Source organism: Artibeus jamaicensis, unplaced genomic scaffold (assembly GCF_021234435.1).
Source record: "Artibeus jamaicensis isolate MK-2021 breed Jamaican fruit bat unplaced genomic scaffold, CSHL_Jam_final contig_944, whole genome shotgun sequence".
NCBI lineage: Eukaryota > Metazoa > Chordata > Mammalia > Chiroptera > Phyllostomidae > Artibeus > Artibeus jamaicensis.
Window position 1 is genome coordinate 5,596,388 of NW_026522020.1, and position 17,206 is coordinate 5,613,593.

The window sequence follows — 17,206 nt, forward strand, 5'->3', positions numbered from 1 at the left end:
CCCCGGCATGTGCCCTGACTGGGAATCGAACCAGTGACTCTTCGGTTTGCAGCCCACACTCAGTCCACTGAGCTACACCAGCCAGGGCTTGATACAATTTTTGAAGGATTTTTGTGTGTATATTCATGAGTAATACCAGTCTGTAGTTTTATTTTCTCATAATGTTTTCGTCAGATTTGGAGTCAGGGCTTCATAAAGTAGGTTGGGAAGGTTTCCTCCCCTCGTTTCCTGGAAGTGTCTGTAAAGGGGTGTTGCGTCCTCCTAAATGTTGGTAGAATTCACTGGTGGCGTTGTTTGGATCTCAGTGCCCTCTGCGAGAAAAACTTCAGCAGTGAATTCGGTTTAACCGGTACAGGCCTCCGGGTTTCCGGTTCGCTTGCGGCTCCTTCTTCTGCTGCGTGGGCCCTGGGCCCCTTGGTGGCTCTGGTGCTGGCGGCCTTGGCAGAGACGTTGGTGGGATATTGTGCAGATTCTCTAGCAGCCCTAGGCAGGAGGGGTGGTCTTTAGCAGCCTCCTGCGCCATTACCAGGAGCAGGAAGTTCTGGTCCTTCCGCCGAAGGACGTTTTGCGGGGTGTGGAGCCCCGGGGCAGGCATCATCTTCTGGAGCAAGTTGCTGGATTCGTCCCACCAGGCTTGGACTGTCCCTGCTGCTGTTTGGGGCTCAAGCATCAGCCTTGTCGCTCACTTAAATGCAACGTCTGTGATTTTTTTGGCCCCTCTGATTTGTAAAGATATTTTCTCTTATTTTAAGAGTCAAAAACTTAGCATTAAGATATATCTATGTGATATTTTCTTTGCATTTACCTTTTTAGGGTATTACGGCTCATTTTGAATCTAAGGCTTGACGTATTCTATTAGAATTGCCAAATTCCTCTCCAGTGTCTGTTCAAATATTCTCTCCCCTCTCCCCAAGACTGACCATGAACGTGCCGGGCCTTGTCCTGTGCACCCGTCACACTCTTTTCTGTATTTTCCACCCTTTTTCCTCCTCATGATTCAGTCTGAATACATTGTTGTCTGCTTTCCAGATCCTTAGTCTTCTATCCTGTCCAATATGTCATGAGACACTGTATTTGTAAGTCACATGGTTTGTTTGTTTCTGGTTCAGTGGTGAAACCACACCTTGCCATTCACCTTCCCGGACGTTTATTTGCTCATGGCTGTTAGAGTGCGTCCGTCAGCCCCAAGGAGGCGAGGGCCGTCTGTGTTCATTTGATGTTTGTCTGCCCTGTGATCTTATCCCCTGATGCGCCCGGCGAGCTGATTGGATGTCAAACACCACACACGTGAACACCACGGAAACGGTTGGACAGATGCCATCCCCCGGGAGGGTTTGCGCTGGGCTCTGACCGGCAGCGAGGGAGAATGGCTCTGCTCAGTCCAGCGGGACACAGCCGGAAACCTGGGGCCTACTGGGGCCCTCTTCCCCTGCAGTGGCTCTGAACTTGAGCTTCTGGACCTTGAGGCCACAATACTCTCCTCGGCTGTTCCGTTTCTCAGCAAAAACGTTGAACTCAGCACACGCTCTGAAGAGAGACGAGACCTGGAGTGGGGGCTCGTTCCTCTTCCCCTTCTCCCCGAGGTCCAGGCTCCTTCAGTCCAGCTGGCCTGGCAGTTCACAGGGTCTTGGTCAGCCTCCGTGATGGGTTCGGACCAGATCTGTGTGACGTGCTGGGTGGAGGTGTTAGTCTGGAGCAGGCCGGTCCTCTGCCAGCTTCTGCTGCCATTTCTGCACGGTGTTTGCTCGGCCCGGACACCTGCGGCCCTGCCTGGGTGGCTGTGCAGGCTGGCAGCCGGCCATACCCGGGGCTGCCACTCTGCCGTCACGGCCACTGGCCCGGAGGCCCCCTCTGCTGGGACAGCACACGAGCCCCCTGAGGTCCCATGTGTCCCATTCGCCCTCTCTTCCACCTTTTCCTCCATCCAGGTTGCAGGGAAAAGGCTTCTGAAGTCCGTTCCCTGAAGAGGCCCCGCCCTCTCTCCCCCCCGCCCCCCCCCTGCTGGTTGCCCCTCCCACCCCCGCTCTAGGTCACTGGTGAGAAACAAGCCCTGGAGGAGCAGCTGGCCCAGAGCCTGCAGGATCGAGAAGCCCAGATGGACACTCTGCAGAGGGCCCTGCAGGAGAAGGCGGCTTGGTCTGAGGAGCGGGCCCAGCTGCTGGCCAAGCAGGAGGCCCTGGAGAGGCAGGGCCAGCTCACAGCTGAGGAGGCAGCTGATCTCAGGTACCCAGCGGCCTTCGGGCTGGGCACACCCTCTGTCTGCATGGCTCTGCCCTCAGAGAATCGGCAGGGGGCGGGCGGGTGAGTTGTCCGCCCGGGAGAGAGGCTGTGGTGAGGGGCACATCTAGAACAGGGGGGTCTGGTGAGAGCCCTGGAGTGGCCTTCCTGGGCCAGGTAGCAACTAGTGGGGGGAACAGGTGGAATTTCTTGTGTGTGGAAGTGAGAAGTTCAGGGTACCTATGGCTTCAGGCAAGGCTGGATCCAGGCACTCCCACAGTGCCACCAGAAACCTGCTTCTACCTCTCTGGTTTGCACGCTCATGTTAGAGGGGGCCAGGGCCCAGTGGCTGCTCCAGGGCCCACCCCTGGCAGACACAGAGTGCCCCTTCCCCACAGGGCCCGAGAGCCACAGCCTTTGACCATCTTGAACTATGTCATGTCCCTGAACCAGTCCTGGGAGTTATGGGGCTCAGATTGGCCAGCTGGGGTCACATGTCCATTCCTGGCATCGGCATGGGGGATGCCAACCCCAGGCAACCCTGGGGCCGAGAGCAGGGGCAGAGTGAGCTCCAGTGACCACGGGGCCACTTCCAACAGACGTGGAATGGACACTTCAGGTCACACCAGGGGTGCTCTGCTGGCTGCCACCAGTGAGCTGTGCTGGTCCCATGGCCTCTGGACATTCGGACGCCATTGGCCTTCTGGGCCTCGAGGGCCCATCTCAGGAGCATCCGAGTGCTTCTGTAGAAAAGATGTCCTCCTGGAATTCTAGAACCTGGGGGCCTGAAATTGTCTCCACAGAGTAACAGCTTCTGGGAAGTCCAAACAGGAAACCTGGCTAAGGCTGCTGCGGGGTGTCGGGAGTGGAGGGGTCCTGGGGCCCTGCCCGTCACCGCCCCCAGGCCCACGGTGCTGGGAGAGCAGGGCGGGGCCCTGCCCATCCTGCCACCACCTGCCGCTGGGTCGGGGGCCCTGGCCAGCGGTTCCGGGAACCTGGGACCCTCCCCTGACTTAGCCCTGACCACTGGGCCCAGGACCCCTGAGCATGGCCACACACCCGCCAAGCAGCATTTCAGGGTGACAAGTCTGAGCTTCTGGTGACGGGGCTGCTTGGGACCTGCCCTGAAACCGTGGCTGCCTGGCCCCCACAGTGCATGTCCATCCCGATGGGCCCAGACAGTCCGGCCACCGCCATTCCCAGAGTTCCCAGAGCGTGTGGGCGGCCAGCTTCCTCCACAGTCCGCCTGACTTGGGAGGACCCCAGGCCCGGGGGACATGCCCTCAAGTTCACAAGGTGCCAGCGCGCTGCTCAGCCAGGGAGGTGGACCCGGGTCCACCTGCACCCCACACACTCGCCCGGGCTGGTCTCGGGGGCTGAGCTGCCCTCGGGCTCCTGGAGGGAGAGACTGGACACGTCCTTAGCCTCCCGGCCTCCAGGTGCTGACTCTGTGAGGCACAGGCATCTCTCCCAGAGGGGACCTGGAGGTGGGGACAGCGGTCCAGGCAGAGAGGGTAGGGAGCACGTGGGTGCTGACCGGGTGGGGACAGGGCAGGGGACCGGGATATCAGAGAAGTGAACCTTCTGGGCTCTGCGGATATCGGGGTTGTGACGTGCCTAGAAGATGCGGACGTGCCCAACCCCCTGCTGAGGTGGCGGGGCCGTGCTGGGAGGCAAGACCGCACAGGGCCCGCACCCGCTCTGACCCACTGACTCGCGTGGGCTGGGTGCCGGTGTGTCCGTGTTCGTGTGGGCACTTGTGTTCGGTGTCCGTGCTGCACCCGTGCGCACTCTGCCGGCAAAGCAGGGCACCGCTTACCACGTGCCCACGACTGGCCAGTGCTGACGGGCTGGCTGTCAGAATTCAAGCCAGAGACGGGGCTGCTGTCAGGTGCCATCCCCGTCCCGGGTATTTTCTGAGTTGCACACTTGTGCAGGGGCGTTCCCTGCCTGTGACGGAGCCACGTGTGTGCGGTCCTGCTCCTGCTTCCAGAGAAGCTGTTATGCGACAGGGGAATGAGGAAGAGAGTGTCCTCATCCTGCTCACGACAACACACATGCCCTGATTTCTAAAACACTGTGCCGTCCACCGGCACCCCACCCCAGGGCGTCGTACGGCCACGGCACACCCGGTCTGCACGCTGCTGGTCCGCCGTGTTTCTAAGGACCGAGCCCTGGGCGGCTCGGCTGCTGGTGCGAGGACAGGCAGGCGTCAGCTCTGAGTCCCCTCCCCAGGAAGGTGGCCCTCGCACCCCAGCCAACCCTGCAGGGCATCATGATTTCGGTCTCTGGGCAAATCTAGCACACGGTTGTGACTTTTAACCTCGCCGAGCAGTAATAAGGTTGAGCAAGTCCCATAGGGTGTTGACCATTGGTGGGTTTTGTGGGTAACAGTCGTTTTTCTCACTTTTCTGTAGGGTCAGCTGACTTTCTGTCATTGATTGGTAGGCGCTCTTTGTATATGGTGGCTACGGACCCTCTGTGTGTCCAGTGCGGAGTTTGCCTTCCAGCCTGTGCCTTGTTCCTCAAGTCGGTCGGTGGGCTCTGTTCTGCGTGAAAGCCGCCCCACCCCGTCTCTGTGTGGGCTCAGGCCCGTCGGCCTCTGCGTCCCTGTCTTCTGGGTTTGGTGTCTTCCCTAAGGTTATAAAACACCCCTCTGTGTTTTTTCTGCTACTTTTATAGTTCTGAGTTCTTTAGTGGTTTTGTTTTTGCATTTAGCTTTTAATCCACGTGACACGTTTTTGCGTAGGGTCCAGGTGGTCTGTACGGATTTAACATGAAGATGTCCTCTGTTTACCCTCTGTCTACCTGCCTGGCCCCAGCGGGCAGGTGACTGGCCTGCCATCCGACCGTTCCCCACAGGGCCCAGCGGGACACGCTGGAGAGCAGCCTCCTGGAGGCCCGACAGCGGGCACAGCAGCTGCAGGCGCAGCGGGAGCAGCTGGAGGGAGAGGCCCAGAGCGCCCAGAGCGCCCGGCAGGCCCTGCAAGGTGCTCCTGCAGCTTCAGCCCCTCCCCAGTTGTCCCAGAAGGGCTCCTTCCGCAGAGCTCAGTCGCACTGCCGGCCCCCCAGGAGGAGCTCCTGGGCCTCGGGCCTGGAGCTCCCAGGGCTGCACGGGCCCTGCCACTGTTGTCCCTGAGGAGTGGCCCTGCCCAGCCTGCTTCCCTCCCTGGCCCGAGGCTTAGCTTTGGGTCAGTGCAATGGCCCTGCCCCATCCCTGAGCCCCCAGCTTAGCCCACCCTGCCCCGGGCACCGAGTGCGGCCTCCCCAGCCCCTGGGCCTGGCCTCAGCCAGGATGCATGCCCTGCAGTGGGGCTCTGTCCCTGCAGCTCGAGCAGTGTCCTCAGAGCAGGTGGCTGTCACTCCACAGAGAGGCCACAGAGGGTTCCAGGGAGTGGGGCCCTTTGGCGGATCCTGGATGCATCGTCACTTTGCAGTGGAACTGGAGCGGCTGAGAGGCGCCTGGGAGGCCCGGGAGACGAAGCTGGAGCGGGACGTGGGGCGTCTGCGGAGGCAGCTGGCACAGCAGGACCAGGGGGCGCAGCTGGCCCTGCAGAGCCAGGCACGGGGCCACCACGAGGACCTCGCACGGCTCCAGAGGGAGAAGGTCTGTCTCCCTGGGCTGCTAGCTGCTGCCCCTCCCAGGAGCCTTCCATGTCCCGGAGACTCTGGACCCTCGGGCTAGGGGTCCTAGGAGACCAGCCAGCAGGCAGAGGTGCCGGCCACACTGAGGTGGGGCCCAGAGGAGGTCAAGTGGGCCGATAGGGTCTGGGGTCATGGGGCTGAGCCAGGGTGTCCAGTCCCCTCCCTCACAGGAGGGACCAGCCTCAGCACCAGATGGCCTGGCCGCACTCGGAGGATATCGCTGAGAGGAGCTTCGTCACTGTCCGAGCCGTCCCCTGGCCACAGGCCCCTGCAAGACTCACTGGATGCGTCCTCGTGTCTCATGCATGACAGTGGCGCTTGGCCCACCGGGGAGCGCAGGGAGGCCCATGCACTGTCAGCCTGGGTCAGACAGAGGAGTGGGGGTGGGGCCCGGCAGCCCACTCGCAGCCACACTGTGTGAGATGAGGGCATGCGGCCGGCTGCACAGGACACTCCCTGGGCATTTCCCTGCCCTGGTGCCCCCAAACCAGGTCTCATTCAGGACCACAGGCACCTGCCGTCCTCATGGCCTGTCCCTTTGTCTCGGCCCAGGAGGCCCTGCGTCTGTCTCTGCTGGAGGAGAGGGAGGGAGCGGCTCTCGAGTTGGAGCAGGAGAAGCAGCTGGTGGCAAAGACTACGGCCAAGAGGGAAGCTCTGGAGAAGCAGATTCGCAGCCTGAAGCATGAGCAGGAGGAGCGCCTCCTCCAGCTGGAGCATGAGACGCAACAGGTGACGGGGGGGGGTGATGAGGCAGCGGAGCGCCCTCCCATCCACTGCACCGGGCCTTCCTGACCCAGAAAGAGGGCTGGGGGGCAGCCTCCCCAGGTCACCACCGTCGGAGTGCAGCTGTCCTTCCACAGCAGCCGTGGGGGAGGCTGTGCACCCACCCACCCATCATCCATCCACATGACTGTCCACCCACTCGTCTGACCACCCACGTATCTAACCACTCATTTGCACGCATCTGTTCCTTCATTCACACAGCCTTCCTCTGCCCTCACACTCAGCTGTCCATTCATACCCACGATTCATCCAGTGGAACCACCTGCCCACCCTCCTCCCCTGGCTGCTGGGCACAGACACTGGACATGTCAAAGTCACCCTGTGGGTCCAGGCTCCAGCAGTTCACCGTGACCCCGGGAGGCACTCACTAGTAGTCACATCGGTGTGTGCTGGGACGCACTGGGACGGGGCTCGGGGGTTGGCACAAGTCACACATCACCGGGAGGGGCGACAGGAGCAGGAGTGACCATGGCTGTGGCCAGACTCCCTGCATTTCCCGTTGGGTTCTCACAACTCTCCGAGCTGCGTGCCCTCATCAGCCCCTTTTACAGAAGAGAAAAGGCAGGTTCACGCGTGGCACCGGCCTTGCCGTGGGCTGCACGGTGCCTGCTGCCCCCGGGCCGGTGCTGTTAGCTGCCACGCCCTCCTGCTTCCCGAGCAGGAGGAGGAAGAGGACCCGCAGCTGTATGGCACTCGGGGGAGGGGGGGTCGGGGGGGTGCATTTAGGGGAGGCCAGGGGTAACGCGAAGGTCTGTGTAGAGCCCCTCAGTTCATCCGCTCCCCAGAGCGACTCAGAACTCAAGAAGGTGCTACCTGCATGTTGCTAGCGTCCTTGTAAAGGACACAAGTGAGACCAGCCCAGTGAGGAGACACATGAGGCGCAGTCTCTGCTGCCAGAATCGGAGCCCGTCGCCCCCTGGACCGTCACCCAGTGCATGCCGGGTTTTTACTGGGGTCCTCACGTGGCCGTGATTGATGGCACCCAGACCCCACGCCCTCCCAGAGGCCGGGGCAGCTCAGCGGCCCACACGGTCCCACTGCGCCAGTGCACGGTGGGCGGGCCGAAGCCACCCTCCCCAGACCATGTCAGCCCAGAGTCACCTTAGGGCCCGGGGCCCCGGGGTGCCAAGGACACTGCTCACCTGGGCAGGCGCAGGGTCCAGAGGCTCCTCCCAGGACAAAGCCACAGACCAACTCCATCATGAGACGGGGCGACCTGCGCATGCAAGGCAGGCTCACTCTGTCGCAGCTGCTCCAAGCCCCCGGTGCCGGGTCAGAACGGTTCTGCTGGCCCCCCCGTCAGTGCCTCTGGGCGGCGCCCAGGGCGGGGCTGTCAGAGCGGTGCTCAGTGACCGGGGTCCCCGAGGCTGCCTCCCCGGGGCCGGGGGGCCCCCAGAGCAGCACCTGTGGCCTTGACAGTCACCTTCTGCAGCCCTCTGGGGGGCAGGGGGCTGGGGGCTCTCACCGGCACCCGTCGCCCTCAGCGACACAGCATTTTCAGAGGTTCGGATTCCTTAGTGGGCCCCACTTGTGCTCCGTGAGAAGCAGAGCTGAAGGGGCTGGGGGGGGCTTCGTGAAGGTCCGTGAAGGCCCTGAGTGGCTCAGGGAGGGGCGGCTATCCCACAGGCGTGTGATGGGGTGGGGGGAGGGCGCCCGGCATGGGGAGCTGCCTGACCGCAGGCTCAAAGGCCAGGCCATACGGGATGGGGCGACAGGCTCCCCGACCCTCTCGGGACGTGGCTGTGTCTGGGGTGCGGCCCCTCCAGAGCGGATGGGGAGCTGGGCGCACACTGTGTCCCACCAGGCCCTGTCTCGGGAAGAAGCAGAAAAGAGCCTCCTGCAAGAGCAGCTCTGCAGGGCCGAGCGGGAGCTGGAGCGGGTGCAGCAAGAGGCCCGCGGCCGGCAGGAGCAGGCGGAGGTGAGCGCCGGGCTCCCCGCCAGCCAACACCCCAGGTCTCCTGCTGGGAGGGGGTACTGTCTCCCCCCACAGGAAGGAAAGGCCGGTCCCCGCCCCCACAGCACTGGGGACCAGAACAGGGAGGGCCCGGGCCACACAGGAGCCGGCCGCAGAGGGGACCGAACCCAGGCCGAGGCCCCGGCCCCCAGCCCTGCCGGCCCCAGTCAGCCAGTCTGAGTGTAACTGCAGGGGACCTTGCTCGCTGGTGGGGCCCCTTCAAGAGAGAAACTGAACGGGGGGTGGGCAGCATCCACCTGAGGCAGGCCCTCCCCGCCAGGACACCCCCCCTCCGTGGGGGGTCCCACTGGGCCTGGGGAGAGACCCTGAGAGGTGGCCGCCTGCCCTCAGCTGGTGGACAGAGGCCACTGCAGGCTGCCAGCCAGGGTCACCGGGGCCAGGACCTCTCTTCAGGAGCTCGTGTCTGGGGCAGGGCAGGGAGTAGTAACTGGGGCTGTGGGGCCCCATGTCCCCAACCCATCGCTGACCGCTGGCCTCAGCCCCTTTCGGAAGTGGGCCGTGCGGAGGCAAGTGGCCAGAGCAGAGTGATAGGACGCAGGGACAGGGAGCCCAGGGCACTGCCTGCAGGCGGGCTCGGACAGCTGTCCCGGGGTCTGGCCCTGAGCAGGCACCGGCTGCAGGTGTCCCCCAGGGAACGGCCTTGCGGTGCTGGGAGGTCCCCCGCTGGGGGCCACAGCCACGCCTGCAGCCACACCCACGTGGCCTCAAGGGCCAGCCCATCTCCTCAGCTGCTGCCCTTGTCACCTCCATGCGGCGTTGCTCTTTCACTGTTAACCCCAAGGCCCCTGTTCACCTGGTCCCTGGCAGGTCCCCACCCAAGGGCACAGCCAGCTGCACCCAGTGCCGAGTGAGTGACTCAGGGTGAAGGAGAGAGTGGACAGGCAGAAGCGAGGGACCAGAGGATGTCGGGGGCTCTTCCTGTGCCCCACAAGCCCGAGAGGGCAAAGACCCAGCCCCAAGCCCCTGGGTACAAAGGCCACCCCTGTCCAGCTGCAAGAGCCCAAGTCCAGCCTCACTCGAGGGCAGGGCCTCTTCCCGTTTGCTGAACAGCCTGGCTCCTGCCCCAAGCCACTTGGCCCAATGGGCCCAGCGGCCAGGTTTCGGGCAGGAGAGGGGTCCGTGCTGGAGGACCCTGCCCTGGGCTGGCTGCCTGGGACCCCGGAGGGAAGGCACGAAGGCACGGGCTCAGCCCCTCCCCACAGGGCTCCCCTCTGGGGCCTCTGCCCCCACCCGACACCACTGCCTCCCCAGCCCTGGCGTGGGTGACCCAGGCAGTGGCCAGGACAAGACCCAGGCCCGGCCCTGGCACCCCCCCCCCCGCCTGGCACCATGCCGTGGGCGGCCCCTTGATGACTCAATGGCCCGGTGCCACCCCCTCCCCCCCAGGCCACGGCGAGCACCTCGGCCGCGGAGCTGAGGGCCCTGCAGGCGCAGTTTGAGGAGGCCATCTCGGCCCATCAGACAGAGGCCGCGGCTCTGCTGGGGAGCCTCCGGGAGGTGGCGACAGAGCGGGGTGTCGCAGGCAGAGAGGTAAGGGGGTGCCAGGAGCAGGGAGAAGGCAGGCGTGACCTGAGAGTGAGGGGAAGCTGGACCGTTGGCACACGGCACTAGGCAGGGGCCCCCTGGGACCGAGACTGGCGTAGGGAGAGGCCACCCTGGAGGTGCCTGGGGTCGAGGGGAAGGGGAAGCGCAGGGGGTCCTGACACAGGCCCCAGGAGCCCCAGGACGGTGTCCTGGGTAAGGACAGGCTTGGGCAGGGTGACGAGAGGCCCTAGCTAGACCAGGTGGAGCCCGGCAGGCAGGCAGAGTGGGGAGGTGTCCCCGAGGCAGGTTCGAAGGGACTCGGGGTGGCTGGGGGAGGGGAGGGAGAGGGGAGGGCAGGGGGGCATGGGAGCCGAGCTGGGGGAGGGCAAGCGGCGCCCAGGTGGGGCCTGCAGGGACCAGGCGGCTCTCGCGCACCGGGCAACGCGCCAAGGCTGGCAGGCGGAGCTGACCCGCTCACACACCACACGCCCGGCGGCCGCGGAGGAGGGAGGAGAGGGGCTGGCGCTCCCCCGGCACAGGGAGGGGGCGGGCGGGGTGGACGGAGGAAGAGAGCGTGATTTAACATGACAGGCTGTTTACTTTGGCCCCCAAAGAGAAAGGTCTCCTTTCAACAGATTTCAAAGTCAGGCCGGTCAGCGACCACACGGGGAAGCAAAATGAGATTTTAAAACTGGGGGCCGCAAGGGGAGGAGCTGGGAGGCTCACAAGTTCAGGTTCTCGGAGAGGGGCCCCCAGAAAGGGAGTGGGGGGCAGAGAGCCGGGGGGTGAGGGGGCAAGAGGAGCACAGAAGCACCCTCACTGGCGCCAGGCTGGCCAGAGTCGCCATGGAAACGGCAACATTTTCACAGCCCTTAAACTGGAGGCACATCCAGGCCTCTGGCTGAGTCCACACATGTGTGCATGTGAGTGCACCCCATGCACCCACGCACGGCTCACACACGCACATCCCACGTACTCATTCACTCTTGCCGACATGGAGACCACGTGCCCCCACGCACACACGATGCGCAAAAGTGGCCACACACATGCAAATGCATGTGGGCCCCATGAAGTTCACATGTGTATGCAACAGGCAGCACGTGTACCTCCACACATGCTGGCACACGGGTGCGGTGTTGCCTGTGTGTTCACACATACATGCACACAGATGCATGGCCACATGCTCGCCATGCTGCGCGCACACACATGCACACCAAGCACATGTGTGTGCTCTTGTGTGCCTACACATGGACGTGCCACACACAGGCCAGGGCCCCTCGACACCCCTCCCCTCCTCCGCACAGAGCTCTCAGCCAACCCCCCTGCAGAAGATTTCAAAAGAGGCTGTTTATACAATTTCTAGTAAAGAAATAATTATTATAATCACATTAAGCGATTTGGCCGTAAAATTCCTGTAAAAGGGATGGTTGTTCTCAGGCCGAGGGCGGCGGGTGGGGGCGCGGGGGAGGGGCCGCGTTTGTTTTGCTTGTTTTCATCTCCCTGTCCTGGGAACTGAAAGCAGCTTCTTTTGTGACGGATCGGCCCTTTCCCTGGTCCTTGACCTTCTGGGTGGGTTTCTGCTGAGCTCAGCGGAAAATCCTCTGCATGGCTTGTGGCTCCCACATGTGGGGGTTGGGAGGGAGTGGAGCGGGGGCTCTGGCCCTTCCCAAAAACAGAACAACAATAACAGCAGGCTGACGCGGGAGCCAGGCCGGCCGGGGGCCTGGACAATGTCCCGCCGAAGCGGCCAGCGAAGTGGGGCTTGCTCTTGGCACACTGGCGCCTGGACACGGCTCCGAGTTCCTGTGGCCTCCCCGCTCTGGCGCGCCCCCTCCGGCTCCCTCGGCCTCCCCCAGGGGACGCGAGAGTCGGAACAGAGCCTTCTCCAGAGTGTCCGTGCTAGGGCCACAGCCTGCCTGGGAGGCAGGAGGCCAGAGGCCCTGGCTGCGCCCTGGCGAGCACCCACCCCCAGGCTGGGCACTGAGGGCCCGGCTGCCCTCTGCCTGCACTCTCCCCCGATCCTCCCCACAGGGGCTGAGCCCCGAGTGAGTGGGCGCCCTGACCCCCACCCCCATTTCAGTGTCAGCAGCCTCTGCCTGGAAGCCCCCAGCGTCCGGTGCCCTGGTTCCCGGGGACGTGTCCCACGCTGGGCCCAGAGCTGGTCTGGGGGGCAGAGGACTCACATCACAGCCTCCCATCTGCCCTGGGTCAGCTCCCAGGGGTGCAGGATGGGCCCGTTCGGGAGGCCCACACTTCCTCGCTCCGTGACAAGCACACGTGACAGCAGGAACCCCCAGCCCAAGCCACTGGACGGCCCAGCCCACGTGGGTCCTGGTGGCAACAGAGGACTCCAAGGACACCAGGGACCCGCCCCCCCCGCCAGCTCCCACCCCAGCAGCGGACCAGGGTCCGCCACCACGCACGGGCTGGACAAGGCCCTGAGTGCTGGGCCATCACTGGAGGAGGGGAGTGCACGCCAGGGCCCAGTGGGTGGGGGACCATCAGGCAGTGGTGACCGGACCTGGCTGGGGACAGTGCAGACCTGTGGGTGAGGCCAGGGCCCACACAGGCCCTGCCAACCAGTGGCCAGCAACTCAGGGGCCCGGGCTGGGAGCACAGGGCAGGACCAGGGCCAGGAGCGGTCTGGTGTCCCCAGCCTGTGCTCCAGCACTGGCCGTGGTGAGATGCTCTGCAGCCTCGGTGGCAATAGTTGACCACAGACTGGCACAACCGTGTCGTCCGCAGACCAGAGCCCAGGGCCGCGGCTGCCTGACCCCTCGTTCCTCACCCCCCACCCGTACAGGCCCCGGTGCCTGCAGCTGCCTGTCCCTCTTCCAGGTCGAGCGGCTGCAAGCGCAGCTCAGGGAGGCCCAGGAGGAGCTGGCCACGCTGCGCAGGGAGCTGCAGGGCAGCGAGGACAGCCGCGAGGGGCTGCGTAGGACGGCCGAGGAGGCCCACCGGGCACTGAGCGCCGAGGCCCTGGAGAGGGACGTGCTGCAGAGGGTTGGCGCCGAGCTGAGGGCCGCCGTGCACAGGGCGGAGCAGGAGAAGGCCAGGTGGGGCAACCGCCGCACAGGGGCTGTGTCCTCCGGCCCGGCAGCTCTGCCCCCACGCCCAGGCCTCGGGAGGACAGTGGTGTGCCCCCGAGCGGGGCCAGAGGAGGCGGGCAGACACACCCGGCAGACCCAGGGTGCCGCTGCCCATCCGAAGGGGCGGCACTGCTGGTCGCGGGAGGGGAGGCTGGGACACAGAAAGGCCTGTCCCTGCCCTCAGGGAGTTCCCATCCGGCAGGCCACGCCCTCGGGGGCTGGAGTGAGGGCAGTGGTAGGGGAGGGGCTGGAGAGAGAGGAGCCAGGGCTGCTGGGCACTGGGACCCACTGTGCCCAAAGGGGACGGGCAGCCCCAAGGAGGCTGGGCTTTGGGACACCACAGGGCGTGTCTCGCTGGAATGAGGAGGAAGCCCTGCTGGGCAGCCTGTGACCGTGACCGTGACCATGGGAGACGCCAGAGGCCCCAGGAGGCCCCCGACTCCCAGTCAGTGACCCCCCGCTTAGGTTTCAGCGGTCCAAGGAGGAGAAGGAGCAAGAGCTGCTGGTGCTGCAGGCGGCCCAGGCCGCAGCCCAGAGGGAGGCCAGCGAGCTGCAGGCCCGGCTGCAGGAGGCAGAGCAGGCCGCGGCCGACGCCCGCCAGGAGCTGCAGGAGCTGGGCAGACGGGTGAGGGGCGCAGCTGCCAGGGCACCCCGGGCTGCTCAGACTCACGGTCCCTGGGGGGTCAGGGTCTGCCCCGTAGGGTGCAGATGACAAGCCTCAAAATGCATGGCATAAAAACTGTTCTGAGACCCGTGGACCCTGAGGGTCGGGAATCCAGGCTGAGGACACAGAGCGCAGCTGGGCTCTGCCCCACCGCACAGGCCCCGCCGGGGCGGCCCCACCTCGGGGCGGCCCCACCTCGGGGCTGGAGTGCGGGCCTGGCTCACTCGCAGGCGCCTCATCCTCACAACCGGTGGCTGCGGCCGGTGGCCAGCTGGGGCTCGGCTGGTTTCGGGCTCCGAGCTCCATGGGGTCCCGGCCTGGGGAGGATGTGCCAGGGGTCTGCGGAGTCTGGCAGAGGGCCAAAGTCAAGGGCACCGCACGGACCCGTGTGCAGAGCTGGACTGAACCTGAGTGTGGGGAGCTGGCCAAGAGGAAGGCTTCCTCCCAGGACAGGAGAGCGGAGGCAGGGGTGCAGGGGCTGCCTGGCCCCCATCAGTGGCCCCGCCCCCTCCAGGTGAAGACGCTAGAGGCTGAGAACCGGCAGAAGGGCCGGGAGGTGCACCACCTGCAGGACCGGTGTGCACGGGATGCTCAGAGGCAGCAGCGGAGCCGGCAGGAGGCCCTGGAGCTACAGAGGCAGGCGGCGGAGGTGGAGGCCACCTGGGAGGAGGCCCAGAAGGAGGTAGAGGACCAGGGGCCTGGAGGGGGGCAGAGGCCTTGCGCCGCTTGGTCCTCACTCTCTCCCTTTGCATGACCCCCTGCAGGGATCTGAGATTCAGTGAAGGGCAGAGCCCCCCAGGTGAACAGAGTTCTGAGTCCAGGGACAGGCAGGGCCCTGAAAAGTCCAACTCATGAGCTCTAGGACTCTGAGCTCACTCCCACACCCATGGCCGCACACATGTCTGCACGCCTCAGCCCATGACCCCCCCATGCCTTCACACACAGCCCCAGGCAGCTTGAAAGACCCTCTGTTCAGTCACAGGCTCCGCCCCCCAGGTTCTGCTTGCTGCCAGGCTGGGCTGCACGAGGCTGGTGGCCCCAGACGCCCCCCTGCTCACAGCCTGAGCCGGCCTCCCCGGGCCTCGGCCTGCATGGGATGCCCTGGTTCAGACCCAACACCACGCCCAAGGGGCCGTTGCCAAGCACCTGCCGTGCCCAGAAACATGGGTTCACCTCCCCTGGCCCATGTGACCCCCTCGTGACCTCACAGCCCCTCACCTCCAGCTGTGAATGGGGTCCTTATACAGCGGCCACCCAGGGAGGGCAGTGAGGAGGCCCCTGCCCTGCCTGGTGGCGCCAGACCTCCTGCCCCGGGGCTGAAGCTGGGGCCCGGCTGCCCCTTCCCCCAGCCCCTGCACTTCTCCAGGGGTGGGGGGCCCCATCCATTGCCCTGGTCACTCGTGTGAGTGGAGGGCTGGGGACAGGCCCTTCCTGGGGTCTGTGGTGGCAGATAGGTGGCCTATGTGGAAGCGAAGGGACCGGTGGCAGCAGAGGGATGGGGGGGTCAGGGTGGCCCATCCACCCTCACGACCCAGGCGCGGGTTGACGACATTCCATGTGCCCATGCTGTTACCCACTGGGAAGCCTGTGGAGGGGTGTCGGGCACCCTGAGGGTCCCCAGCCTGGTCTCGGGTGACGCTGACCCAGACCGGGCCACCCCAGGCCCTGAGCAGGCAGACAAGCGTGGGCCCTGTCTGGCCCCAGTTTTCGGGAGGCTGCCGGTGTGGCTGTGCTGCCCACCAGCGTGTGCTCCATGGGCCCGGGGAGCCCTTCCCCACTGGGGCTCAGGTGGCCCCATCGCCAAACATGGGCTGGGAAGCAGGCCCTGGGCCCCCCTATGCCGAGAAGGGGCTGAGGCAAGAGGCCCAGGGAGAAGCTTCAGAGGCCCTGTGTGCAGCCTGCGTCTGAGCCTTCACGGCCTGGCCGCAGGTCCTGAGGCTGCAGCGGAAGCTGGCAGAGGTGGAGGCCGGAGCGGAGGCCCAGGCGAAGCAGGTGGAGGCACACCTCCTCGAGAGCCGGGGGGCCGAGCAGACCCTCCGGGCTGAGCTGCACATCGCCAGCAGGAAGCTGCAGCAGGCCAACGGCGTGGCCGATGGCCTCCAGGCTCGCCTGGACAGGGCCTGCCACCAGGTCCACAGCCTGGAGCAGGAGCTGGCCCGGGCCAAGGGCGCCAGGCAGGACACACAGGGCCAGCTGGACCAGCTGTGGGCCATGCTCTGCCGCGAGCTGGGCCTCCGAGCACAGAGCCCCTGTGCCCGCCCCGGGCGGCCCGGCTCCCCCCGCAAAGGTCAGTGTCCTTGGGGGCTTCGGGGGCTCCCATCCCGGCTCCGCCACCCACCTGGGCCTCACAGGCTGCACAGTGAGGGCCTGGTCACTGGGCCCCTGTGCCCTGTGGGCGGGGACGGGACGCCTGCACGTGTCATGGAGTGCACCCCACGCCCCCTCAGCCCTTGCTGTCCTACAGGCCCGAGCGGCTCCCAGGGCCACACTGGGCGGCACAGTGGCAGCCCCCCTGCCCGGCCCCACTCACCACCCCGATGGCCCCCACCTGCCCTGGGGCAGCACAGCCCGGAGGTGGACGTGGCCACCGTGCAGCAGGCCCTGCGGGACCTGATGCGGCAGCTGCGGGACGCCCGGCGGGAGCGGGTAAGTGGGGTGGGAGGCCCTGCCCTGTCCGCCTGTCTGCCCTGTCCGCCTGTCTGCCTGTCCTGCATCTGCTGAGACCCCAGCAGGGCCCTGCAGGTTGCTAGGCCCCTCAGGGCCCAGACCCTCCTTTGTGTGAGGAGCCCCTCAAAGCCTGGTGGCCCCAAGTGGGCTGTGCCCAGCAGCAGAGGCCCTGAAGCCGGCCCGGCAGGGACGCACTGGGCCGGGGGCTGGGCCTTCTCCGCCCCTGCGTGCAGCTCCTAGAAGGGCTGGCTGGGCCACCTGCAGAGCGACCCCAGTGACCACTCCCAGCAGCTGCTCACGTGTTCTCCCCATCCCACCGCCTCGGGGCTCCCCCAGAGCCACCCGCCCACAGCTGGGGGGCCTTCTGGACTTGGCCCACGGTCCTCCCTCCCCCAATGCCAGACCCGGGGGGCAGGGCCCAAACCCACTCAGTCCCAGGTCGTGGCCGGTGTTCAGTCCCTGAAAGTCACCTTGACCCCACAGGCTATGGGTCACCACCTGCCACTGCACACCCTGTTCCCCCACTCTAGGTCCACACCCTGAATCTGGACACACGGCCCCCCCTCCAGCCCCTCCACACCCTTCCAGGATCTCCCCCGAGTTTCCATGGGTTGCCCACCAGACCCCCAAAGCCTCTCACAT

General features: G+C 65.3%; 1 protein-coding gene across 1 annotated transcript in view; it reads left to right on the top strand.

The window, feature by feature from the left end:
* The window catches only part of CROCC2 (ciliary rootlet coiled-coil, rootletin family member 2), a 51,372-nt gene that overhangs the window by 22,522 nt on the left and 11,644 nt on the right, over positions 1 to 17,206 (top strand). The window contains exons 17-28 of the mRNA XM_053655173.1: positions 1,605 to 1,624; positions 2,030 to 2,223; positions 5,080 to 5,207; positions 5,655 to 5,824; positions 6,415 to 6,548; positions 8,440 to 8,563; positions 10,007 to 10,150; positions 12,983 to 13,200; positions 13,699 to 13,858; positions 14,412 to 14,579; positions 15,827 to 16,184; positions 16,362 to 16,543. Coding sequence (XP_053511148.1) covers positions 1,605 to 1,624; positions 2,030 to 2,223; positions 5,080 to 5,207; positions 5,655 to 5,824; positions 6,415 to 6,548; positions 8,440 to 8,563; positions 10,007 to 10,150; positions 12,983 to 13,200; positions 13,699 to 13,858; positions 14,412 to 14,579; positions 15,827 to 16,184; positions 16,362 to 16,543 — 2,000 coding nt within the window. The remainder of the gene's footprint in view (positions 1 to 1,604; positions 1,625 to 2,029; positions 2,224 to 5,079; positions 5,208 to 5,654; positions 5,825 to 6,414; positions 6,549 to 8,439; positions 8,564 to 10,006; positions 10,151 to 12,982; positions 13,201 to 13,698; positions 13,859 to 14,411; positions 14,580 to 15,826; positions 16,185 to 16,361; positions 16,544 to 17,206) is intronic.